This window comes from Tachyglossus aculeatus, chromosome 1, assembly GCF_015852505.1.
Source record: "Tachyglossus aculeatus isolate mTacAcu1 chromosome 1, mTacAcu1.pri, whole genome shotgun sequence".
Taxonomy (NCBI): Eukaryota; Metazoa; Chordata; class Mammalia; order Monotremata; family Tachyglossidae; genus Tachyglossus; species Tachyglossus aculeatus.
In genome coordinates, this window is record NC_052066.1 from 59,634,129 (window position 1) to 59,661,609 (window position 27,481).

Below are 27,481 nucleotides of genomic sequence, written 5' to 3' on the forward strand. Positions count from 1 at the left end.
TTATATATGAATAAACCCTGTATATATGGGTTTTTTGCATGCAATTTCTTTCCGCTTCATTCCCCAATTAGACTGCAGTATCTTTAGGGGCAGAGACTGAGCCTTTTTTAAAAAAATTACATAAACCCCCAAATGCCAAGAACAGTGTTCCACATACAGTATGTGCTTCATAACCTTCGTAAAGAGTGATGATGGTGATGTCGATTCATGAAAATCTAAATGCCTATTTTATAATGAAAGCTGCCAAAATTTGCATACATAAACTTTTTTCTGGTAAATATATGTAGCTGTATAGGCCAGAAAAATATTTACTTATATCTTCCTTGGGGTTTAATTACTCAAATATATTATAGCAAATAAGAAAAGCAAAAACAAAAGTCTGTTGGTATAGAAGCACTCCAAATTATAGGAAGAAAGCCAAAGCCCAATATGTTTCAGCAAGATTGTTATGTATCATGTCAAGAAATGACAGTAGCCCTAAAGAAGCTAGAGAAATGTTGCAGGCAAGAAATTAGTACAAATCCAGTTGGGAAATCAGTCATATATGAATTATCAGTACGAGACAGAGAAAACAGAATCTGTCAGGAACAGTTAGGAATACCTCAGTTCACTGGGTATATGAATTCAAACCAGGCTTTCCTAAATATACTTTTACTTTGGAGAGGAGAGTGAATGGCCCATTTGTTGCTATACTTCACCTTGTTTTACTGCTTTCCTGTGATCCATTATTTGAGGAAACTCTTGTCTCGGGTGCTATTCAGTAACACTAACAAGAAAGAGAGAGAAGTAGCAGGATGGTGGATTCAGTGACTCCCTTTGACAATATCTAATAAACTTTTAAAATCCTTTTGAGTAATTTTAAACACAGATTAGTCACATTTTTTCTGTTTGCCTGTATATTTGATATCAACCTTTTCAGCAGTAACTAGTTACAGGTCAGAGGAAAACAACACTGATTTCTTTCCCTATTTTAAAGCTATCTGAATATCAATCATTTCATCATCATCATCAATCATATTTATTGAGCACTTACTGTGATCAGACCACTGTACTAAGTACTTTGGAGAGTAGAATATAACAATATGACAGACATATTCCCTGCCCACAACAAGTTTACAGTCTAGAGGATAATTTAGTTTTAGCATGCCTTAGCAGTGTATTTCCTTTTTTGACTCGAAAGAATTTCAGAAGGAAAAATTTACTGATTGCAGTATTCATGGTAAAGCACTCTTAAATATATAACCCATCAACAAGCTGTGAAGAATAGAGGGGTAAACAAAAATATGACAAACTCTTCCTTGTTGAATGTGTTCTAGAATCAGGTAGAAAGAGCACCAGTAGAAGAAAACTGGATTTTGCATCTACATAATTGGTGCTGATCATTGATAGCTTTTGTGAGAGAGAGTTGATATCTGGTATTTTGTTCAAGGCTGTGAAGAACAGATAATGGGGCCAACATTCACATTTTTAAGAGAAGATGTCAAGGACAAAAAATGAAAATGTCAGAAGATAGGCTGATATACTGTATTACTTAAAAACTGTTTTGTTGAGAAAATTGACCAAGTGATTTACTAACAGCTTTTACTGGACAGTATTTGGATTACAGTTTAGATGAAAAATAAATGAAAATCCATTTCATGTTTACTTTTTCTAGACATTTGACAGATGAGACAAGAATGGCAATGACACCACTTTAATGTTGAAAAATAATGTTATTTTTAATGTCATCATTTGTTACATATAAAAAACCAGTGCATGCACACACACACACACACACACACACACACACACAAATATATATATATATATAGAGAGAGAGAGAGAGAGAATATATATATATACTATAGTAAGTAATTCTAGTAGGATTACTTTCCTTTAGAACTTAAAATTATTTTCCAAGCTGTAAACTGCTTAAGGGGACTGACTAAGTATAATTAATCTTTGATTCTTTGAATACAATGGTAATACTGTCAGGTCAGAAGAATTTCTTACACCCTCTGCTGGGTCTTGGACTTCATAATGGCTCACCCCTCAGTCTGTCAACAGCTTTTATTTAGCATCTACAGAGTGCAAATCCCTATAGTAGATGTTAAATGGATTTAGAAGAGGATGAAAGAATAGGCCACTGTTCTCCAGACATTTACAGTCTAATGGAAAAAGACAAATGCAAACAAGCCCAAGTAAAGGTACATATGAAATTAACACACTCAAACCCCCCCCCCCAGAAACACGTGACTATTCAGTACAGAGCTATATGCCTGTTTTGAGGGTTCCTGAATTACTGGCACAGCTGAAGTCATAGAATGGATGAGGTTTTAGTTTGTTTTGAAGAGAAGGAATAGGAAGCCTTCCAAATGAGTCAGAGGCACAGAAGTGTGAGTGTTGTGTGGTGCACAGTAAACAGGCTTGCTTGCCAGGAGACTAGGTTTTCTTCAGGATATCATAGTCTATGACTGTAGATGCTTGGTCAAAGCTGTAATTAAGAGACACTTCAGGATTCTGAGAAGACACATGATCGAAAAGAGCTTTAGGAAGCGAATTCTCGTTGTGGTGTGAAAAGTAGATTAGAAGAGGGAAGGAGGATCCTGAAGACAAAGAAAAGAGGACTTGAATATTATTCCAAGGTAATCAGCCTGGAGGATTAAGGTACCATTGATGATGATGGAGCCGTTGACAAAAAATGAGTCTCAATACAATGTTCTGCACAAAGCAAGTGCTCAATAAATTTAACTGATTGATTGGGAAATAGTGAACTCAGTTTTAGAAGTGTTAAGTTTAAGGTGGAAGTGAGCCAGCCAAATTGAGAAGTCATAAATACAAGAAGAAATGTGGTATTGAAGAAAAGCCTCTTGGTCATTGTTGAGGATGTAGTTGTGAAAGTTATACGTACCCAGATTATTATTATTACTACTATTACTATTATTATTTAAAACTGAGTGAAAGTGTACTCCCAAGGAAGAGCGGAAGAACCCAAGACTGAATTTTGGAGGTAGGAATTCATAAATCTGATTAAGGACCTCAGAGGTTGTGAACCAACAGACGTCTGTGGCCTCTCCAAAACAAAGTTTGTGTCTCTTCTTGCTCTCCCCCAGAGAACACTTGCCCACATAACAACAACAAAGGGCCAGTGAAAGGGGTAATTATCCCAGGCCACAGACCAAGCAGTCTCTTTCATTCCCCCCGTCATTGGGCCAAGCAGACTAGGGCAGCTACGAGACATCTTCCAGCCCCCAGAGGAGTTGCTGCCTGCTTCATATCACTGCTGCTTACTGAGACCACTACAGTCTGGATTTGGGATTTCCCTCTGAAAAATTCTGAGGTAGAGAGAGGTGGGCAAACCAAAACCACAGATACTGACTGCAGGGGGGCGAGGAAGGGCATCGCCCATAGGTTTGCAGGAGCCCATAAACTTTGTTCCCACAGACAACAATCAATCAATGGTATTTACTAAGTGCATACTGTTGGCAAAACACTATACCCACAGAGAAGCAGCGTGACTGCTAGTAGAAGGAGCACAGGCCTGGCAGTCTGAGGGGCTGGGTTCTAACTCTGGCTCTGCCACTTGTCTGCTGTGTGATTTGGGGCAAGTTAGTTAACTTCTCTGGGTCTCAATTTCCTCATCTGTAGAATGCGCATCATGTAGGATATGATTATCTAACCAAGTGCTTGACACATAGTAAGCACTTAACAAGTATCACAATTATTATTATTATTATTATTATTATTATGAGTTCACCAACTCCTCAGTATTCCTTCTCCTACTGAATTGTAACCAATGCTGCCTAATGGAACGATCACAGGCCTTGGAGTCAGAGGACCTAGGTTCTCATCCCAGCTTGGCCACTTGTCTGATGTGTGACCTTGGACAAGTCATTTAACTTTGGTGTTCCTCAGTTACCTCTTCTGTAAAATGGGGACTAAGACGGTGAGCCCCCCGTGGGACAACCTGATCACCTTGTAACCTCCCCAGCGCTTCGAACAGTGCTTTGCACATAGTAAGTGGCCCACATCCTCCCCCTGGCCTGGAATGCCCTCCCTCCACACATCCGCCAAGCTAGCTCTCTTCCTCCCTTCAAAGCTCTACTGAGAGCTCATCTCCTCCAGGAGGCCTTCCCAGACTGAGCCCCCTCCTTCCTCTCTCCCTCCTCCACCTCCCCATCCCCCCCGTCTTACCTCCTTCCCCTCCCCACATCACCTGTATATATGTATATATGTTTGTACATATTTATTACTCTATTTTACTTGCACATATTTATTCTGTTTATTTTATTTTGTTAATATGTTTTGTTTTGTTGTCTGTCTCCCCCTTGTAGACTGTGAGCCCCCTGTTGGGTAGGGTCCGTCTCTATATGTTGCCGACTTCCCAAGTGCTTAGTACAGTGCTCTGCACACAGTAAGCGCTCAATAAATATGATTGAAGGAAGGAAGAAGGAAGAAGTGTGACATGGACTGTGTCTAACCTGATTGTGTTGTGTCTACCCCAGTGCTTAGTACAATGTCTGGCACATAGTAAGCACCTTACAAATGCCATTAAAAAAAATGATTCTTTCACTAAATATAGCAGACTGTCAAATTGGGTAGATACAGCCTCTGCACCAAACATTTGAAGAAAAGAGTGATCCTCTGGATCTGAAAATGTCTGATGTTCGACTCGTAAGGAGGAGATGTTTTCGTTCAATGTCTACATAGTCTTAAATATATGAAGCAGTGCAAAAAAGGTAATCAGATCACATAAATTATATCTGCTGTGCGATTATTCACCAATAATTAAGATGTGATTTCTTTTTGAGTTTTACCCAATTTAGCTTGAGTTCTACTGAACAGTGCTGAAAACATAAAAGTGTAAGGATTTCTTCACATTTCCATGACCAAAATGGTTTTAAATCAGTGATGAGTCCATCCTGGTTGTACAATCTGTCCAATATGATTTAGCACTTTGTGATAAATTGGCAGTGTCTCTACTGTCAATTTAGTCAATGTACATTTTAGAAATATCTGCAAAGTTTGTTAAAATTTCTGCGGTATACTTTAATGTTTCCAGCCAAATTTTTCTTCTCCGCACTTCATAAAAAGTTTGGAAATGCTTTGAGTAATTAGCATTCATGGTCAATTTTTGTTAATCTTGTGTGCCATCAGTGATCTTGTTTCTATATGAATTTCACCCCAAAACAGGATATTGTTTATTTTTAGATGAATACAAGAGTGTAATACCATAAATGATGAAGCATTCCTTTAACAATGCTTTATCAGTCAGCAGACAGCTGTGATGAATCCACTTATCCATTTACATCATTTCTACATGCTGGAAAAGATTAAAATTTTGAAATTTCTTAGCATGCAGATGTCATTGTTTGTGAAACCTATAAATAAAAGTTAAAACATATTGGAACTGATTGAAATTCAAAAGCTATTCTTTCTCAAATTGAAAAAAATGAAATCAAAAATTACCCTCAAATTATATTTTTAACTACAGAATACTTATCCAATAAATGAACCAGTTCCTGCACATTTTTGAAGCAAGTAACTCATTGTAGGATTCAACTATCTACAAATGAGCCATTCTTGCTCTGCACTTCAGTTCAATCAATTGAAAGTATTTATTTACCACTGTGTGCACAGCGCTGTACTAAAGTGCTTGGGAAAGTACAATTCAATAGAATTAGTAGACATGATCCTTTTTCCACAAGGACCTTACAAACTTAACATGTCCAAAACAGAATTCTTCATCATCCCATCCAAACCCTGTCTTCCATTCATTCATTCATTCATTCATTCATTCATTCATTCATTCACTCATTCATTCATTCATTCATAATTATCAAGCATTAACTTTGTGCAGAGCACTGTACTAAGCGCTTGGGCGAGTACAATACAACAATAAACAGATACATTCCCTGCCCACAATGAGCTTAGTGGGGATGAGGGATGAGCTCCCCGCCCCCCAACTTCTCATTACTGTAGATAACATCATCATCCTCTGTATCTGATTTGTAATAGGGTCTTCCTTCCCTTGGAATGTAAATCAATCAATGGTATTTATTGAGTGCTTACTGGGTGCAGGGGACTGTAATAATAATAATAATAATAATAATAATCGTACAAATGGTATTAAGCTCTGTGCCAAACACTGTGCTGAGTGTCAATACAAGGTAATCAGGTCAGACACAATCCCTTTCCTACTCAGGGCTCACAGTCTAAGTAGAAGGAAGTAGGATTTAATCCCATTTCAATACATGAGGAAACTGAGGCACAGAGAAGTTAAGTGACTTGCCCAAGTCAGTGGTAGAGCTGAGAGCAACCCAGTTCCTCTGATTCCTACTATACTAAGTGCTTATTCCTTGTGAATAGGGGGCATAAATACTAACTCTATGCCCTCCCCCAAAGCAATTAATAGAGTGCCCTAAACACTCTATTATTAGATAGTTAATAAATCTGATTTGCTTGAGTCCTAGGTAAAATTGGAAGCTGGAAGACAAGTGAGAAGGATGATATAGTGGGGTAGTTGGGAGATGATGAGTCTGAACAAAAGTGACGGCTTTTTGAGTAAAATAATACTACTAATAATAATGGCATTTGTTAAGCGCTTACTATGTGCAAAGCACTGTTCTAAACGCTGGGGAGGTTACAAGGTGATCAGGTTGTCCCACGGGGGGCTTACAGTCTTAATCCCCATTTTACAGATGAAGTAACTTAGGCACAGAGAAGTAAAGTGACTTGCCCAAAGTCACACAACTGACAATTGGCGAAGCGGGGATTTGAACCCACAACCTCTGACTCCAAAGCCCATGCTCTTTCCACTGAGCCACGTTGCTGAAAAGCAGTATTGCCTAGTGGGTAGAGCACAGGCCTGGGAGTCAGAAGGACCTGGGTTCTTATTCTGGCTCCACCACTTGTCTGCTATGTGGTCTTGGGGTGAGTCATTTTACTGCTCTGTGCCTCAGTTCCCTCATCTGTAAAATGTGGATCAAGCCTGGGAGCCCCACAGGAGACATGGACTGAGTCCAACCCGATTTTCTCGTATCTGCCCTAGTCCCTGGCATATAGTAAGCACTTAACAAATGTCATTTAAAAAGTGCTTAGCACAGTGCCCTGCACACAGTAAGTGCTCAATAAATACCATTGATTGAATGAAAGAGTAAAGAAATATTCTAGATGAAAAGCAAATAAAAGTCAGCTATGGACTAGGTATGAGGGTTAAAAGATAATGAGGCATCGAGGATAATAATAATAATAATAATGGCATTTAGTAAGCGCTGACTATATGCAAAGCACCGTTCTAAGCACTGGGGAGGTTACAAGGGGATCAGTTTGTCCCATGGGGGGCTCACAGTCTTAATCCCCATTTTACAGATGAAGTAACTGAGACCCAGAGAAGTTAAGTGACTTACCCAAAGTCACACAGCTGACAATTAGTGGAGCCAGGATTTGAACCCATGGCCTCTGACGCCAAAGCCCGTGCTCTTTTCCACTGAGCCACGATCAAGACTGTGACCTTCTGGGACAGAGAAGATTATGGATCAACAAGTTATAATAGCATTAGGAGGGATGGGTTTAGAAGTAGATAAATTAAGGTTTTAGTCATTTTGAATGTAAGGTGCTAGATGGACAGTCATGTGGAGATAAGCTTGAGGAAAGAGGAAATGAGAGATTGTAGAGCAGGTGAGTGGCTGGAGCTGGTAGATAGATTTGGTAGTCATCCTCTTGGAGGTGGTAACCTGAAGCCCTCTGACTTAACCTACCTAGAAAATGAATTTTAGAACAAGAAGATTTAGAGACCCAGAAAAGAACCTTTGAGACATCCCTGTTAGATTAAACTAGGAAGAGGAGCCAGCCAATGAGACTGAGAAGGTGTGGTCAGAGAAGAAGGCAAGTACCATGAGAGCACTCTTTTGATAAAAACCAAGGATAAATATTGTTTCTAGAATGAAGAACCGATCAGTGCTCAAATCCACAAGTGGAGAAAGTGGACTGTGGGGATGCTCCAGGGCAGGGAATTGGTACTGGAGAGTGATAATAATAATCATAATTATGGGACACGTTAAGCACAGTGTGGCTCAGTGGAAACAGCATGGGCTTGGGAGTCAGAGGTCATGGGTTCTAATCCCGACTCCGCCACTTGTCTGCTGTGTGACTTTAGGCAAGTCACTTCACTTCTCTGGGCCTCATTTACCTCACCTGTAAAATGGGGATTAAGATTGTAAACCCCATGTGGGACAACCTCATTACCTTGCATCCCACCCAGCGCTTAGAACAGTGCTTGGCACATAGTAAGCACTTAACAAATGCCATCGTTATTATCATGTGCCAACCATTGTTCTAAGTGGGGTAGATACACGTTAATCAGGTTGGATGCATTCCCTGTCCCACTTGGGGTTTACACTCTTACTCCCATTTTACAGATGTGGTAACTGAGGCACAAAGATGGGACCACAGTGTTGACCTTTGATGGAGATGATTGTGCTGAGGACCTGGGCTTATGCATCAAGCATAAAGAAGATTTGGGAAGTCCAGGAGTGGCATGATACAGTAGCTTTTGCCACAGGAATATATTTTAGCCTCCAAGCACTTAATACTGTAATTATTATAATTAATAACATAATTTAATTGATTTAAACAATTTTAGATGGAAGTTTTAGGCTGCCATCCACCTCTAGTTGACCATTTTTCAAGAAGGCTGTAAAGCCCTTTAGGGCAGAAATCGTGTCTACCAACTCAATTGTATTGTACTCTCCCAAGCACTTAGTACAGTGCTCGGAATATAATAAAAACTCAATAACAATTAAAAGTAATCATGGTATTTGTTAAGGACTTCCTATGTCCAAGCACTTGTGTAAGCCCTGGGGTACATACAAGGTAATCAGGTTGGACACATTTTGCAGATGAGGAAATTGAGGCACAAAAAAGTAACATGCTCAAGGACACACAGCAGAAAGTTGCAGAGCTGGAGTTAGAACCAAGTTCTCTGATTCCCAGGCCCATGGTCATTCCACTAGGTCATGCTGCTTCCTATCCCCCTGACTGTCTTAAGAATGTTGTCTTTCCCCATTTTCTTCTCACCCAAGATTATCATTTTTCCCAGTGTTTGCATCCATACTCCAACATTATGTAGGAGATACTTGCTAATCTTCCATCTGTCATTACCCATTTTTCCCCCAAACATTGTCATCTTCATCTTTTGTTTTACTCTTTTCAGATGGTTCTAGTTGTAAATACTTCCTACTGATTTTGTAGCTGTCTCCCTTCTCTGTTTTAATCTTTTATAATCTTGGTGCTATTTAGTACGAAACCAAAGTATTCTAGTAGCAGTGGTATGGTATTTATTGAGCACCCACTGCGTGCAAGGCACTGTACTAACACTCAGGAAAGTATCACAGAAGTACAAGTCACAAAATTTTCCCACAAGGAGCTTCACTCTGATGGGAAAGAAAGACAGAAACATTTTTATTAACTACAAGAGGAATCATAATAAATGAATTGATATCTGTCTCCCTCTCTAGACTGTAAGCTTAAACACAGAGGAAGGGCAAAAATAAGTGTTTGGGTGTTTTGCTGCATCAGTGGGACTCCAAAGATGGGTATTAATATGGTAAAACTTGTTGGAAGAGGTGGTGGACTTGGGGCTAGCTAGAACGTATCACATTTTGGGAGGGGAGCTAGGAGAACAGTATCAGTAATGGGGTCTGAAAATGAAGAATGAGGATAGTTTGGTTAGCATGAGCAGAATGATTAGCATGAGCTGGGAAGTACTAGATGAAGAGAGCCATGGTCTTCAGTGGGTAGAGATGGCTTTTTTTTCAAGTCCTTTTCATTTTGTCTGTGTTGTTTGATCTCTCCATCAATGGTTCCATTTCCAAATTCACTTACATTTAATAATTATGGTATTTGTTAAGCAGTTACTATGCACCAGGCAATGTACTAAGCACTGGGGTGGATACAAGCAAATCAGGTTGGACACAGGCCTGTTCAGCGTGAGCCTCGCAGTCTCAATCCCCATTTTACAGATGAGGTAACTGAGCCACAGCTAAGTAAAGTGACTTGCCCAAGGTCACACAGCAGGCAAATGTTGGAGCCAGGATTAGAACCCATGACCTTCTGACTCCCAGGCCTGTGCTATCCACTACACCCTCCTGCTTCCCTGTTATCTCCGCTGATGCTCTGTCCTTTGCCAAAGGAGTAGTTCATAAATTTAATGATGCTAGGGGTACTCTCTGGAGCAAAAATGTTTAGTGCACTTATTATAGCCAACCGCTTCTACCTGCGGGTGGACCAGGACAATGTGGAGAGGATCCCACTGTAGCCTGGAAGGACAAGCTGAGATACAGTAGAATCTGGGTAAGAAACAAGATGGAGCTCCAGAACCTCAAGCCATCCCCACTGCAAATGAGCTGCCTCAGAAAGCCAGATGGTGTTTCGGGTGCAGCTGGCACTTTGTTAGCGTGGGCATACAATGACTTCACAAAACCAGACCCACACGCTATTCCTGTACAGCTGACAGACAATCCGGAAGATCCCTACCATGAAGGCAGACTAATCTGGACCCAGAAGGGACAGGATATAAGACCTGGTTGGTGTCCCCAGACAGGCAATCCGTCAGTTGAACAATGGAGTCCTCTTCCTGTTCTGGGGGTGGACCCACTTGGGGTTCTGACTATCAAATCCCTTTTGAATCATTTGCTTCTGTAAATACTTACTTGGATTCCACTCTCAGTCACCACATTGGACAGTGAGTCTCCCTTCCTGAAAGTGCCAGTGTAAATTACTTATATTAATATTAATACACTTATATTGCTCTTCTAGACTGTGAGCCCACTGTTGGGTAGGGACCGTCTCTATATGTTGCCAACTTGTACTTCCCAAGCGCTTAGTACAGTGCTCTGCACATAGTAAGCGCTCAATAAATATGATTGAAGGAATGAATTACATTAAGTGCTACTAAATTGCAGCCAATTGTGAGCATTTACCTTAGTGGTAGATAAATAGAATATATAAATGAACAGATGTGCACTGAGGCATTAAGTTGGCAGGCAATGATATGACAATTCTAACGGGGGATTAGACAAGGGTTGTCTTTGGAGGAGAGATGTTTTAGGAAGGTTTTGAAGGAAGGGAGGGATATGATTTGGTGAAACTGATGTGGGTAACTGTTCTGATGTAATCGACTATCAGTCAATTTTTTAAATTGAACACACTATGTGTAGATCACTGAATTAAGCCCTTGAGAGAATACATTAGAGTGTGTAGTAAAAATTCTTGCCCTCAAGGCACTTACAGACTAGAGGGGGACAGACATGAAAATAAATTAAAGGTGGATACGTACATAAATGCTGTGGGGTGTAAGTCAAAGTGCTTAAGGGTTACAGCCCCATGTGCATAGTCAAAGTAGAAGGGGAGGGCAAAAAAAGGGAAAAAGAGGGTTTAGCCAGTGAAGGCCAGTTGGAGAAGATGTGATTTTAGTAGGGCTTTGAGGGTGGGGAGAGTGGGCTCCTGTCAGAAATTAAGGGGTAGGGAATGGGCAAAGAGTCAGAGTCCAGAAAGACTACCTCTTGGAAAATTGGAGAAACACAAGCCATAGATCAGAGAGAGTTATGTACAATTAGAGGATTCAATTGGGATAAATGATGAATGAGGAGACAGGATGGCCTGGTGGAAACACCTTGGGGCCAGGAATCAGGAGACCTTGATTCAACTCCCAGCTCTGTTGGACAAATCACTGAATCTCTCTCTGCCTCTATTTCTTCATCTATCAATGGTATTTATTGAGCATTTACTGTGTGCAGAGCACTGTACTAAGCACTTGATCTGTAAAATGGGGACGATCCATACTCACCCTACCTTTGAAACTGAGCCTCACCTGGGTTCAATCTGTGTTTAATCTGATTATCTTTTGTTTCTGTATATAGTAAGCACTTCATAAATATAATAGAGTGGAGAGGTAGAAGTTGAATCTCGTTCAGTCTCGTTCAATCTCTCATCCTATCCCGACTGGATTACTGCATCAGCCTCCTCTCTGATCTCCCATCCTCCTGTCTCTCCCCACTTCAATCCATACTTCACGCTGCTGCCCGGATCATCTTTGTGCAGAAACGCTCTGGGCATGTTACTCCACTCCTCAAAAGTCTCCAGTGGCTACCAATCAACCTACGCATCAGGCAGAAACTCCTCACCCTGGGCTTCAAGGCTCTCCATCACCTCGCCCCCTCCTACCTCACCTCCCTTCTCTCCTTCTACAGCCCAGCCCGCACCCTCTGCTCTTCTGCCGCTAATCTCCTCACTGTGCCTCGTTCTTGCCTGTCCTGCCATCATCCCCCTGGCCTGGAATGCCGTCTCTCCACACATCCGCCAAGCTAGCTCTCTTCCTCCCTTCAAAGCCCTACTGAGAGCTCACCTCCTCCAGGAGGCCTTCCCAGACTGAGCCCCCTCCTTCCTCTCTCCCTCTTCCCCCTCCCCATCCCCCCCACCTTACCTCCTTCCCCTCCACACAGCACCTGTATATATGTATATATGTTTGTACGTATTTATTACTCTATTTATTTTATTCGTACATATTTATTGTATTTATTTTATCTTGTTAATATGTTTTGTTTTGTTGTCTGTCTCCCCCTTCTAGACTGTGAGCCCGCTGTTGGGTAGGGACCGTCTCTATATGTTGCCAACTTGTACTTCCCAAGTGCTTAGTACAGTGCTCTGCACACAGTAAGTGCTCAATAAATACGATTGAATGAATGAATAGAAGATAAATAATGGAAAAGCAATTATGTCAGGATTTAATCTCAAGACCATAAGTGTCACTACCTATTTACCTTTGGAAAATACCCCATCTATTAATCTTAATTCAAGACTATGTCTCAGGAGAGAAGAATTCTCTTTGTGACACATCCCAGTTGAATGTCATTCACTACTCTCAATGCTATTCAATCATTTCTGTATAAATATTTTGCATTTTATGTTTTAAGCTTTAAAAATCCTTTTTCACATATGATATACAATGCAGATTTCAATTTGGCATACTTTAATCCCAAACTCTAGATAGTGTATCCATAAAATGTAGCAATTTCCCTGAAGCATAATATATCCTACTATAACTATAGTTGAAAAAATGACTTGTGTCATCACGGGGACATCACAGGAACTTGTCTAGAAAATTATTCTAGTGCTTCAAGGAACTACTTTTCATTCCCCAAAATAGAATTTTTTAACTTGCAAAGACATATACTAAAAATTCCTCCTTTATGGAATTGTGGTAAAGCATGGTTCAGTCATTCATTCAGTTCTATTTATTGAGTGCTTAGTGTGTGCAGAGAACTGTACCAAGCACTTGGAAAAGTACAATAAAACAATAAACATTCTATTCAGATAACTAGCTGGGTACATAGCTAGTCAGTACTCTGTCATTCATTTCTACATAAGGCTCCTTGGCCTTAGGAGCAAAAATTTTGACTTTAGTGTGGTATCCTTTTCATCAGAGATTTCACCCTGGCACCAAATGCTCCTCCCTCACCCTTCTGTTTCATCTCTGCACTTGGATCTGTGACCTGTGAGCATTTGGTCTTCGCCCTAACCCCACAGCTCTTATGTGCATATCTTTAAATTGTACGCTATAAATTATTTATTTATATTAATATCTGTCACCCCTTCCAGGCTGTGAGCTCACTGTGGGCAGAGAATGTTTCTACCATCTCTGCTGGGTTGAACTCTCCCAAGCACTTAGTATAGTCCTCTGCAAATAAGCACTCAATAAATACTATTGATTCATACTAATGAGCCTCCCAACACCATTTCATGTGTTTTGGTTTCTCAACCAATCATCAATGGATCGATGGTATTTATTGACCTTTTATAGTGTGCAGAGCATTGTACTAAACTCTTGGAAGAGTACAATGTGGTGGAGATGGTAAGCATGTTTTCTGCCCACAATGAGCTTACAGTCTAGAGGGGGAGACAGACATTAATATAAATAAATTATGGATAGGTACATATGTACTCCCCAGTAATAACCTTATATGTCTTGTTCCTTTTTTCAGTTTTAAATTATATTTCTAAAAACCTTAAAAATGACCGATGTCTTCTTCCATAATGCTTCCTTTTGGATTAATCAAATTTGTAATCATCATCAAAATACTCTTGATTATGAAGATGCAAATCACCTGTATTCTGTTTTGATCTATTTCCTCACCAGCTGTTGACAGACTTGCCCTAAATATGAAATTCCCTTCAAGCTAGTTATATTCCATCTAGTTTCATCCTTGCTTCACATGCTTGAAGCTCCTATCATGTTATTCCAAGAATGTGTCCCAGAATAACATGTCAGCAATAGATAGTTTTGTTCCTTTTGCACGTCCCAGTTATTATGTAATTATTTTATGGAAAACATTAGGAGCAAATCTCCTACCATTTAGGAGTAACCGAAACGATCTCGAAAACAGTTCCTCCCAAATGGGGCATTGAATTGTTGACCTCATCTTAATATGGTTTCCCATCAGTAACTCTTAAGAACCTAGAAAATGAATCTAGAAAGAAAAGTGTTTGGTCCCGGTCACTTGAGAAAACCTCGTCATATTTTCTAGGACTAGTAACATCTTTTCTATTTATGCATTTGATAAATTCAGTATGGCCCTTGAATGACACTGACAGAATCAATCAATCGATCATATTTATTGAGAGCTTACTGTGTGCAGAGCACTGTACTAAGCACTTACAAGTTGGCAACATATAGAGACAGTCCCTACCCAACAGTGGGCTCACAGTCTAAAAGGGGGAGACAGAGAACAAAACCAAACATACTAACAAAATAAAATGAATAGAATAGATATGTACAAGTAAAATAAATAAATAGAGTAATAAATATGTACAAACATATATACATATATACAGGTGCTGTGGGGAAGGGAAGGAGGTAAGATGGGGGGAATGGAGAGGGGGACGAGGGGGAGAGGAAGGAAGGGGCTCAGTCTGGGAAGACCTCCTGGAGGAGGTGAGCTCTCAGTAGGGCCTTGAAGGGAGGAAGAGAGCTAGCTTGGCAGATGGGCAGAGGGAGGGCATTCCAGGCCTGGGGAATGACGTGGGCCGGGGGTCGATGGCGGGACAGGCGAGAACGAGACACGGTGAGGAGATTAGCGGCAGAGGAGCGGAGGGTGTGTGCTGGGCTGGAGAAGAAGAGAAGGGAGGTGAGGTAGGAGGGGGGGAGGTGATGGAGAGCCTTGAAGCCAAGGGTGAGGTGTTTCTGCCTGATGTGCAGATTGATTGATAGCCACTGGAGATTTTTGAGGAGGGGAGTAACATGCCCAGAGCGTTTCTGGACAAAGAACTGCTCAAGGAGCAGGATGGGGTGCCAGTTTGTGATCCATCATAAAGTTGGACAGCACTACAACTCTGTAGACCTTAATTTGGTCTAGATCCTAATCGCACCCTTAAATGACACTCCATTTGATGGTTTCCCTGAGCATGTGTTAGTCTCCTTGATTCTGTTTTCCACTTTAACACTTTTCTACTATCTTTGTGCTCTCCCAAGTGCTTAGTAAAGTGGTCAGTGAGCTGCCTTAGGTAATATAATTTGGTCATAGTGTTTAGGTCTGTGGTGCCCGTCTACAGTTTTTCTTGGTGTTTACGGCTTCCATGGTGAGGCTGATTCATTGTCTCAGTTTTCTTTAGACTTATTGCCAGCCCATAATCCCTTGCTGATTCAGTGTATCGATTTATAATCATTTGCATGTCTTCTTGGATATGTGTCTCTGAGTGGAATTATCCATGTAAAGCAGTTGTTAAATGGTTTTCTCTAGGACTTTGGATGAAACTCTGCTCTAAGTCTGTTGATGTGAAACAGTTTCCCAGAGGTGTTGCAATAGACTCGAACTCTTGCATCCAGATCTCTTGCTGCATTTCCAGCATGACTGCATAGGATGTGTTGAACAGGCCCAGGCACACTGCATATCCCTTCTCTACTCCATTGGCCTTGAAGAACAGATCAGACAGGTTACCCACAATTCTAATCAACTGGCTATGCCATTAGGGAGTATTCTCAGAAACTTGATGAATCTTTCAGCGTAGTCAACTTTACTAAGTAGTTTCCAGAGCCCAAAGCTTCCGATGGTAGCGAATGCATCCATAAGGTTTACAAATACTGTGTAGAGGTTTGGGTTCTGTTCATTGTACTCCTCCTATGTCTGACACACAGCATCCATCCTTTTCGACTTCCCCTCCCACTGCCCTTACTGTTTGTTTTAGATGTTTTAAGTCCCTCCTCTAACCCTCTGTCCCCAGTAATCTCCCATGCCTTTCCCTAAAAACCTGGCTCAAGTACTTTATTGACAAAAGTATGGTCTCCCTAAAATTTCCCCTATCCTCTCCAGTCCTTTCATTCATTCATTCATTCAATCGTATTTATTGAGCGCTTACTGTGTGCAGAGCACTGTACAAAGCACTTGGGAAGTACAAGTTGGCAACATATAGAGACAGTCCCTACCCGACAGTGGGCTCACAGTCTAGAAGGGGGAGACAGACAAGAAGACAAAACATATTAACAAAATAAAATAAATAGAATAAATATGTACAAATAAAATCAATCAATAAATAGAGTAATAAATATGTACAAACTTTCCCTTCTGTAACTTTCCCATCTTTCCCATCAGTATCTCAAGAGGAGACCTCGGGCCACCTCTCACATTCCACCCCTCCACCCGGGCCTCTCATCCTATCCCTTCACCCTATATTAGAACATTTGCCCACTCCCTTGTTCCCTCCCTGATTGCCATCTTCAATTGTACACTCTCCAATTGCTTCTTTCCCACTGCTTGCAAACATGTTCATGTACTCCTTATCCTCAAAAAATCCTCCCTAGACCTCATGACTCCCTCCAGTTATTACCCCATCTTCCTCCTTCCTGGGAAGTTATAGCCCAGGCTGTCAGAATTAGAATGACGGCTAGAATTGAATTAATAAATGGATATATATGTAGATTCTCCAGTTGAATGTAAAATTATTTTTGGCGAAGTAGCTTGGCACAGTGGATAGTGCACGGGCCTGGGCTTGGGAGTCTGAGGCCATGGGTTCTAATCCCAACTATGCCACTTGTTTGCTGTGTGACTTTAGGCAATTCACTTCACTTCTCTGTTCCTCAGTTACCTCATCTGTAAACTGGGGATTGAGACTGCAAGCCCCACATGGGACAAGGACTGTGTTCAACCCGATTTGCCTGTATCCACCCCAGAGCTTAGTACAGTGTTTGGCACATAATAAGCAGTTAACAAATACCATTATTAAAAATTTTATTAAATTAATCCTTTAGTATTATTATTATTGTATTAAGCACTTACTATGGGTCAAGCACTTTTCTGAGCACCGAGGTACATTTAATCAGTTTGGACACAGTAAGAGGGAGTCTAGGTATTGAATCCCTAATTTATGGTTGAGGAAACTGAAGCCCAAGGTCACACAGGAGGCAACTGGCAAAGCTGGGATTAGAACCCAGGTCCTCCGACTCCCCAGGCCCGTCTACTTTCATTAGCCACACTGCTCCTCATTGTCATACAGCTCCTTGTGGGTAGGAATCATGTAAGAGTTCTATTGTACTCTCTTTGGTGCTTAGTGGAATTTTGCAAATAATAGGTGTTCAATAAATACTTTTGATATACAGTGTATGGGCCGCTTTATACTTGGTTGTTTGGTTAATGTTTCATTCAGCATCTTAGGAAGGAACACCTTCACATAGCAAACAGGGAAAATACCAAAGCCTCCGTGTATATTTATTGATAATAATAATAATACATGTGGGTTTTGTTAAGTGCTTACTATGTGGCAGGCACTGTACTAAGTGCTGGGATAGATTCAAGACAACTGGACTGAACTCAGTCCGTGCCCCGCATGGGGCTCACAGTCTTAATCCTCATTATACAGATGAGGAAACCAAGGCACAGAGAAATAAAGTGACTTGCTCAAGGTCACACAGCTGACAAGTGGCAGAGATGCGATTAGAGCCCAGGTCCTTTGACTCCCAACCCCGTGCTCTTTCCACTAGGCCACACTGCTTCTCATAAAGAGCAAGACAATAGAATAAGTGGATGTTGATATATTAAAGCATTTGATTCATTGTGTAGAATTCCAAGATACTTTTTTTTAACAATCCACACATCAAAACCTGAGATATTGGAACACTTTGTTATTTAACTTATTCTGGGAATATCAGAAATGTTCTGTTTCTTTTTCATCTGAAGTTATATCTGATTTAAACATTACTTTATGTAGTTTAATTTTGTAGACAGAATGTCATTAATATATTAATCATTAGTAGTTAAATTTCTTTGCACTAAAATTGTGTACTTCTAATACCTCCTTTAAAACCAAACCAATGTATGTTTAATTTTAATATTTTTCAATGGAAAATATTGAGAATAAAGCCTTGGGTAAAGCTAATATTCAGGGTTTTTTAAAGAATTAAGAATATTTAGCATGAACATTGAAATATTACGAGTAAAATGAAATGGCTCAAAATCCAATGTCCTCGCCATTATTTCTGTAACTGATTTATTTTCACTAACATAACACAGAAGAAAATTCCCTAGGCCTTTTATTTGTCTAGAGAAAAAATAAGCACTTGAGTCATCAGTCATCGTTTACACCATATGTCAAAGTTATTGTCTTTTAACTGAAATTCTGCAGCAAAGTCAGTTACAGGGCCAGTTATCAAGGTGGCTAAATTTGGAGAATGAAGTATAGCATCTCCCTGGAAAGTTCTCCGAAATGCCTGTTCCACACTATCCTAACTGCTTAGAGACTTTTCATGAGTAATAATGTAAAATTACAGCCAGATACAGAAGTGTGAATGACAAAATTTAGAGTACATCATATGGACATTATTCCACATATTAAATGCAACAATTTAAACTCAAAGACTGCCAGTAATTGTCTTATTCATTCATTCAATCGTATTTATTGAGTGCTTACTGTGTGCAGAGCACTGTACTAAGCGCTTGGGAAGTACAAGTTGGCAACATATAGAGATGGTCCCTACCCAGCAGCGGGGTCACAGTCTAGAAGGGGGAGACAGAGAACAAAACATATAAATGAAATGAAATAAATAGAATAAATATGTACAAATAAAATAGAGTAATAAATATGTACAGACATATACGTATATACAGGTGCTGTGGGGAGGGGAAGGAGGTAAGATGGAGGGGATGGGGAGGGGGAGTAGGGGGAGAGAAAGAAGGGGGCTCAGTCTGGGAAGGCCACCTGGAGGAGGTGAGCTCTCAGTAGGGCTTTGAAGGGAGGAAGGGAGCTAGCTTATTATTGTCTGAGCCTCAGTTCCCTCATCTGTCAAATGGGGATGAAGCCTGTGAGCCCCTCGTGGGACAACCTGATCACCTCGTATCCCCCCAGCGCTTAGAACAGTACTTTGTACATAGTAAGCGCTTAGCAAAATACTATTATTATTATTATGTGCAGAGGAAAGGCATTCCAGGCCAGGGAGAGGACGTGGGCCAGGGGTCGACGGTGGGACAGGCAAGAACGAGGCACAGTGAGGTGGTTAGTGGCAGAGGAGCAGAGGGTGTGGGCTGGGCTGTAGAAGGAGAGAAGGGAGGTGAGGTAGGAGGGGGCAAGGTGATGAAGAGCCTTGAAGTTGAGGGTGAGGAGTTTTTGCCTGATGCGTAGGTTGATTGGTAGCCACTGGAGATTTTTGAGGAGGGGAGTAACATGCCCAGAGCATTTCTGCACAAAGACGATCTGGGCAGCGGCGTGAAGTATGGATTGAGGTGGGGAGAGATAGGAGGATGGGAGATTGGAGAGGAGGCTGATGCAGTAATCTAGTCAGGATAGGATGAGAGATTGAACGAGTAGGGTAGCAGTTTGGAGAGGAAAGGGCAGATCTTGGCGATGTTGCGGAGGTGAGACCTGCAGGATTTGGTGACGAATTGGATGTGAAGGGTGAACGAGAGAGCGGAGTCGAGGATGACACCAAGGTTGTGGGCTTGTGAGATGGGAAGGATGGTAGTGCCGTCAACAGTGATGGGAAAGTCAGGGAGAGGGCAGGGTTTGGGAGGGAAGATAAGGAGTTCAGTCTTGGACATGTTGAGTTTTAGATGGCGGGCAGACATCCAGATGGAGATGTCCTGAAGGCAGGAGGAGATGCGAGCCTGGAGGGAGGGAGAGAGAGCAGGGGCAGAGATGTAGATTTGGGTGTCATCAGCGTAGAGATGATAGTTGAAGCCGTGGGAGCGAATGAGGTCACCAAGGGAGTGAGTGTAGATAGAGAACAGAAAGGGACCGAGAACTGACCCTTGATGAACCCCTACAGTAAGGGGATGGGAGGGGGAGGATGAGCCCGCAAAAGAGACGGAGAATGAATGGCCAGAGAGATAAGAGGAGAACCAGGAGAGGACAGAGTCTGTGAAGCCAAGGTTGGATAGCATGTTGAGGAGACGGAGGTGGTCCACAGTGTTGAAGGCAGCTGAGAGGTCAAGGAGGATTAGGATGGAGTATGAGCCATTGGATTTGGCAAGCAGGAGGTCATTAGTGACCTTTGAGAGGGCAGTTTCCATGGAATGTAGGAGACGGAAGCCAGATTGGAGGGGGTCGAGGAGAGAGTTGGTGTTGAGGAATTCGAGGCAGCGGGTGTAGCCGACTTATTCAAGGAGTTTGGAAAGGAATGGTAGGAGGGAGATAGGGCGAAAACTAGAAGGTGAGGTGGAGTCAAGAGAGCGGGTTTTTTTAGGATGGGAGAGACGCGGGCATGTTTGAAGTCAGAGCGGAAGGAACAAGTGGAGAGTGAGTGGTTGAAGATGGAAGTTAAGGAGGGGAGAAGGGATGAAGTGAGAGATTTCATGAGATGAGAGGGAATGGGGTCAGAAGCACAGGTGGCCAGAGTAGCACTTGAGAGGAGGGAGGAGATCTCATCTGAGGATACTGCTGGGAAGGATGGGAGAGTAGCGGAGAGGGTTGAGAGCCGGGGGTGTTGGAGAAGGTGGGGGGGAGTGACTTGGGGGAGCTCAGACCTGATGGATTTAATTCATTGGGAGTGAGGGAAGGAGGAGGGGGAGGAACAGGGGGCCTGAGAAGGGAGTTAAATGTACGGAAGAGCTGACAGGGATGATGGGCATGGGTGTCACTAAGGGAGGAGAAATAGTTTTGCCTGGCAGAGGAGAGGGCAGAGTTAAGGCAGGAAAGGATAAACTTGAAGTGAACGAGGTTGGCATGGTGTTTAGACTTTCGCCAGCAGCGTTCAGCAGCTCGAGCATAATCAATCAATCAGTCAATCATATTTATTGAGCACTTACTGTGTGCAGAGCACTGTACTAAGCGCTTGGGAAGTACAAGTTGGCAACATATAGAGACAGTCCCTACCCAACAGTGGGCTCACAGTCTAGAAGGGGGAGACAGAGAACAAAACCAAACATATTAACAAAATAAAATAAATAGAATAGATATGTACAAGTAAAATAAATAAATAAGTAGAGTAATAAATATGTACAAATATATATATACACAGGTGCTGTGGGGAAGGGAAGGAGGTAAGACGCGGGGGATGGAGAGGTAAGAGTGAAGGAGGCAGACAGTGGCAGTGATCCAGGGCTGTGGGTAGTGGTTCGAGAGCGGTGAAGGGAAAGGCGAGCGAGGGAGTCGAGCTGAGTAGAGAGGGGAGAGTTGAGAGCAGTAATCTGATCATCAAGATTGGGTAGAGAGGAAAGGGAGGCGAGGTGGGGTGAGAGGTGTTCAGAAAGATGGATGGGGTCGAGAGAGTGGAGGTCTCTGTGAGGAAGTAATATAGATTTACAGGGGAGAGGAGTGTGAGTGAGGAGGCAGGTGAGAAGGTTATGGTCAGAGAGAGGGATTTCAGAGTTGGTGAGGGTGGAGATAGTGCAGCGGTAGGAGATGATGAGGTCAAGGGTGTGACCAAGTTGGTGAGTGGGCAAGGTGGGGTGGAGCAGGAGGTTGGCAGCGTCAAGGAGAGATAGAAGGCGGGCGGCAGAGGAGTCACCAGGGATATCCATGTGGATGTTGAAGTCTCCGAGGATCAGAGTGGGCATGGAAAAGGAGAGAAGGAAGGTGAGGAAGGGGTCAAAATTGTTAAAGAAGTTGGAGGTGGGGCCGGGGATCTATATATGTGCTTAATACTATAAATAAAATCAGTATTCTGTTGTAATAATAATAATAATGGTATTTAAGTGCTTACTATGTGCAAAGCACTGTTCTGAGCACTGGGGGGATACAAGGTAATCAGGTTGCCCCAAGTGGGGCTCACAGTCTTAATCCCCATTTTCCAGATGAGGTAACTGAGGCACAGAGAAATTAATTGACTGCCGAAAGTCACACAGCTAACAAGTGGCAGAAAAGGGATTAGAATCCATGCCCGCTGACTCCCAAGCCTGTGCTCTTTCCACTGAGCCACGCTGCTTCTCTAAAACTGGGGTGGAGAGAAGCCCTGTACCTTGTGGGCCTCACGGTCTCAATCTCCATTTTACAGATGAGGTAACTGAGGCACCGAGAAGTGAAGTGACAGGTGACAGTGACAAGTGCAGACAAGTGGCAGAGCTGGGATTAGAACCTATGACCTCCTGACTCCCAGGGCTCCTCTCTATCCACTCTGTTATGCTGCTTCTCTTACTAGAGATTTTTGGAAATAAATATTCATTTGTCTTGGTTAATGAAAGAGAGAAAAAATACTCACTTAATACAGTCTTTTCCAAAAAATACTAAATCAAGATAGAGATTATATTATACCCAAATGCTGTATTTCTCTTAATCATGGATTGTAAAACATAACTTTAATATCTGTTTTATTTTTCAAAGGAGCATTGTTTTAAATCCTGCCTATTTCCGGAACCATATTCGTCAAGCCACAGTGTTTCGATTTCTGGGGAGATATTCTGAAGCTGCAAGGTACTGTAGTCACAACTTGGGTGAAGATTTACTCTAAGTGCAATTAATTGCATTCTGGGTTTCTGAGAAAACCATAATGCTTCTTCCCATTTCTCTGGTGGAATAACATTTCCAGAATTACTGTCCTGCAAAATGGCCTAGGAATTATTAATCATCTTTTTTTCTAGAAGTGACTCTTTTCTCCCAACAAAGCTTAGAATTTCCAATCATGAGAGCACCTTTTGCTATAAAAATATAGATCTGGCTACTGGAAAAGAAAAATGGGCTAGTATTGTTTAATTTGCTGTCAGCCTGAGTCATTGCCACAGCTGCTATTGCCTCCAGCAGTCCTGCCCAGGAGACTGGGATTTTTTGGTCCCTAATCACTTTTTAAGAGAACTGAAGACAGTCTGCAACTCCTTTATCATTTGAGTGGAATTCTGGACAAGATGGCACCACAAGATACCCTGATACTGAGACAGATAAATTTGAAGATAAAAGTCCAGCACTCCATGATAGGACTCTGAAGTGCTGTCAGTTTTGTGCTCATTTTCCAAAAGCCAGACAGAGTTTCAGAAATCAATGCACAGATAAAACAATGGTGCATAGAGGATGGTTTTAGATAAATCAGGAACTGGTGGATGTTTTGAAATAGAATGACTATAGGAATGATGGGGTCAGTCAGCCTCAACCAAATGGTCCACGCCTTCAGGGCAGAAAAGCCTATAAGTAGAAGATTGGATTGAATCAACTTGCATAAAGGAAGTGACTGAAGTGTTCATTAGTACTGTGAGAGTGGGAGAAATCTTAGGGAAATATAACCAAAATGTACCAAATGTACCCTTGGTGAACTCATTTGCTCCCACAACTTCAACTATCATCTCTACGCTGATGACACCCAAATCTACATCTCTGCCCCTACTCTCTCTCCCTCCCATCAGGCTCGGGTCTCCTCCTGCCTTCAGGACATCTCCATCTGGATGTCTGCCCGCCATCTAAAACTCAACATGTCCAAGACTGAACTCCTTATCTTCCCTCCCAAACCCTGCCCTCTCCCTGCCTTTCCCATCACTGTAGATGTCACTACCATCCCTCCCGTCTCACAAGCCTGCAGCCTTGGAGTCATCCTCGACTCTGCTCTCTCATTCACCCCACACATCCAATCCATCACCAAAACCTGCTGGTCTCACCTTCACAACTTCACCAAGATCTGCCCTTTCCTCTCCATCCGAACCGCTACCTTGCAGGTGCAATCTCTCATCCTATCCTGACTGGATTACTGCATCAGCCTCCTCTCTGATCTCCCATCTTCCTGTCTCTCCTCACTTCAGTCTATACTTCATGCTGCTGCCCAGATCAACTTTGTGCAGAAATGCTCTGGGCATGTTACTCCCCTCCTCAAAAATCTCCAGTGGCTACCAGTCAACCTATGCATCAGGCAAAAACTCCTCACTCTCGGCTTCAAGGCTCTCCATCATCCATCACCTCACCCCCTCCTACCTCACCTCCCTTCTCTCCTTTTACAGCCCAGCTCACACCCTACACTCCTCTGCCTCTAACCTCCTCACTGTACCTCGTTCTCACCTGTCCCACCGTCGACCCCTGGACCACGTCCTCCCCCTGGCCTGGAATGCCCTCCCTCTGCACATCCTCCAAGCTAGCCCTCTTCCTCCCTTCAGAGCCCTACTGAGAGCTCACCTTCTCCAGGAGGTCTTCCCAGACTGAGCCCCTTTTTTCCTCTCCTCCTCCCCATCCCCCCTGGCCCTACCTCCTTCCCCTCCCCACAGCACCTGTATATATGTTTGTACAGATTTATTACTCTATGTATATTACTTGTACATATTTACTATTCTATTTATTTTGTTAATAATGTTCATCTAGCTTTATTTCTATTTATTCTGATGACTTGACACCTGTCCACATGTTTTGTTTTGTTGTCTGTCTCCCCCTTCTAGACTGTGAGCCCGTTGTTGGGTAGGGACCATCTCTATATGTTGCCAACTTGTACTTCCCAAGCGCTTAGTACAGTGCTCTGCACACAGTAAGCACTCAATAAATACGATTGAATGAGTGAATGAATACCATTTGAGGAAACAAAGAGGGTAAATTAATCTGCCTAGCCAACAGGGAAATTAGCCTATATGGAAAGCCGGAGTATAGAAATGGGTCTAGAAGCCTCAAAGCCATTGGCTTAAAAATAAAATGAATGGACGGTAAGTTAGCAGATAGTGAGGTCCTACTTGATCTAACTGGCTTCTTTGAGATAAATTGAAGAAATAAAACCCAGGTTTCTGTTTAGAGCACTTTAGGAAAGACTGGGGTGGGTGGAAGAACCATTAGAAAAGTTGTGGATTATGGCAGAGGACAGAACATCTGGAGAAAGTATATCCATGGAGTCGCTATGAATTGGAAATGATTCAATGGCACTTAATAATAATAAAAATAGGGTGGGTGGCAGGTAAGACTGTATCATTGTATGTGAGAGACCACGTAATAGTAGTAACATAAAAGAATCTTACCAGATAAGAGGAGCATCTTAAAATTTTTATGGGTAGAAATGTGATTCTTTAAAAAGAAATGTATTCTAGATCTATACTTATCTATATCACCAGATAAGGATGATGAAAGGGAGCAGGGAATGTCAAATGGGATATGTTAGTTCAAAACTTGGGATGATAATAACTGTGGGAGGCAGCAATTATCTTTCCCAGGATTGGCTGCGTAACTCATGGCTGCATAACTGAATGAAAAGTGGAAGTAAGGTTTGGGGTAGGGTAAATGACTTCTTTTCTGGAACAACTAATCCTAGAACTGACAAGGGAAGATAATTTACTGGATTTAATTTTGAGTAGTGGACAGGACCTGGTGCCAGAGGTGTATGTGGGAGAATCCCTCAGTAATAATGACCTCCACATGACTAAATTTAACACTCCTGCTGGGGAAGGAAGGCCAAAACATAACAGCACTAGAGTATTAAATTTTAGAAAAGGCAAGTCTGCTGTGAAGTGCACCTTAGTTACACAAAAAGGCTGAAAAGGCAGGTAAAAAGAACTATCCATAAGAGAAATGGAGGCTGCTTTTAAGTATCCTTTAAGAAACCCATGTAGAATGTGTGCCAAAGGACATTCCCCACCCACTCCCTTCTCACCCAATCTCCCCCTGCCGCCCCCACAAAAAAAAAGCAAAACACGTCATTTAAAAAAATCACCAGCCAGAAGATACAATCTCTTTAAAATCTCCCTTGCACCTCTTTAGTTCATCCCTCCCTCCTCTTGCCCCTTCAACTTTCCCATCTTTCCCAGCAGTATTACAAGAGCAGATCTCCTGCCTCCTTTCAAAATCCTCCCCGTCCACCTATCACTCCATCCCTTATGACCTTTTATAAACAACTGACGCTTCCGTTCTGCCTTTCCCGACCATAATCTTCAACTGTTCACTCTCCAATTGCTGCTCTCCAGCTGATTTCAGACGTGATCATGTCTCTCCATCCTAAAAACATCCCTCCAGTTATCGCCTCATCTACCTCCTGCCATTCCCCTCCAAACTCCTTTAACAAGATGTCTACACCTGCTTCCTCCACTTCCTCTCCTCCAGTTCTTTCCTTGACTCCCTTCAATCTCAATTCTGCTCCCTTCGCTCCACCGAAACTGCCCTCTCAAAAGTCACCGGTGATTTACTTCTTGCCAAATCCAATGCCTTCTACTCCATCCTTTTCCTCCTCGGCTTCTCAGCAGCTGTCGACACTGTCAACCACCCCCTTCTCCTGGAAACATTAATCAATCTCAGCTTCACTGACACTCCTGGTTCTCTTACTATTTTCCTGGCCTCTCATTCTCAGTCTCTTTTGTGGACTCCTCTGCCTCCCATCCCCCAACTGTAGGAGTCCCTTATGGCTCAGTTCTGGGTCCTCTTCTCTTCTCCAGCTCCACCCTCTCTCTTGGAAAACTCATTCTCTCTCATGATTTCAACTACCATCTCTGTACAGATGATTCCAAATGTACATCTCCAGCCCTGATAATCTCTCCTTCCTCTTGCCTTCAGGACATTTCTACTTGGATGCTCCACCAACACCTCAAATTTAGTATGTGCCAAACAGAACTCCTCATATTCCTACCCAAACCCTGTCCTCCCTCTGATTTCCCCATCACTGCAGATGGCACCCCCATCCCCACTCTCTCACAAGCCCATAACCTTAGTGTTATGCTCAAGTCATCTCTTTCATTCAACCCACATATTCATATCCTATCAGTTCACCTTTCACAACATCGCTATAGCCCACCCTTTTGTCTCCATCCAAAATACTACTACACTGTTCCAAGCACTTATCTCATTCCAACTTGATTACTGCATCAGCCTCCTCACTGACCTCCCTACCTCCTGTCTCTCCCCTCACTAGTCTAAACTCTGTAAGCTTGTTGTGGGCGGGGAATGTTTCTGTTATATGGTACTCTCCCCAGTGCTTAATACAGTGCTCTGCACACAGTAAGCACTCAGTATATGCAATTGACTGACTGGATCAATTTTCTACAAAACCATTCAGTCCACATCTCACTACACCTCAAGAACTTCTAGTGGTTGCCCGTCCACCTCCACTTCAAACAGAAACTCCACACCATAGGCTTTAAAGAACTCA

The 27,481-nt window shown here is 42.3% G+C and overlaps 1 protein-coding gene across 2 annotated transcripts in view; it reads left to right on the forward strand.

The window, feature by feature from the left end:
- SPATA16 (spermatogenesis associated 16) overlaps positions 1-27,481 on the forward strand; it is a 241,231-nt gene that overhangs the window by 89,831 nt on the left and 123,919 nt on the right. For both annotated transcript variants that reach the window (XM_038748176.1, XM_038748167.1), the window contains exon 4: positions 22,780-22,869. In XM_038748176.1, the coding sequence (XP_038604104.1) occupies positions 22,780-22,869 (90 nt within the window). The remainder of the gene's footprint in view (positions 1-22,779; positions 22,870-27,481) is intronic.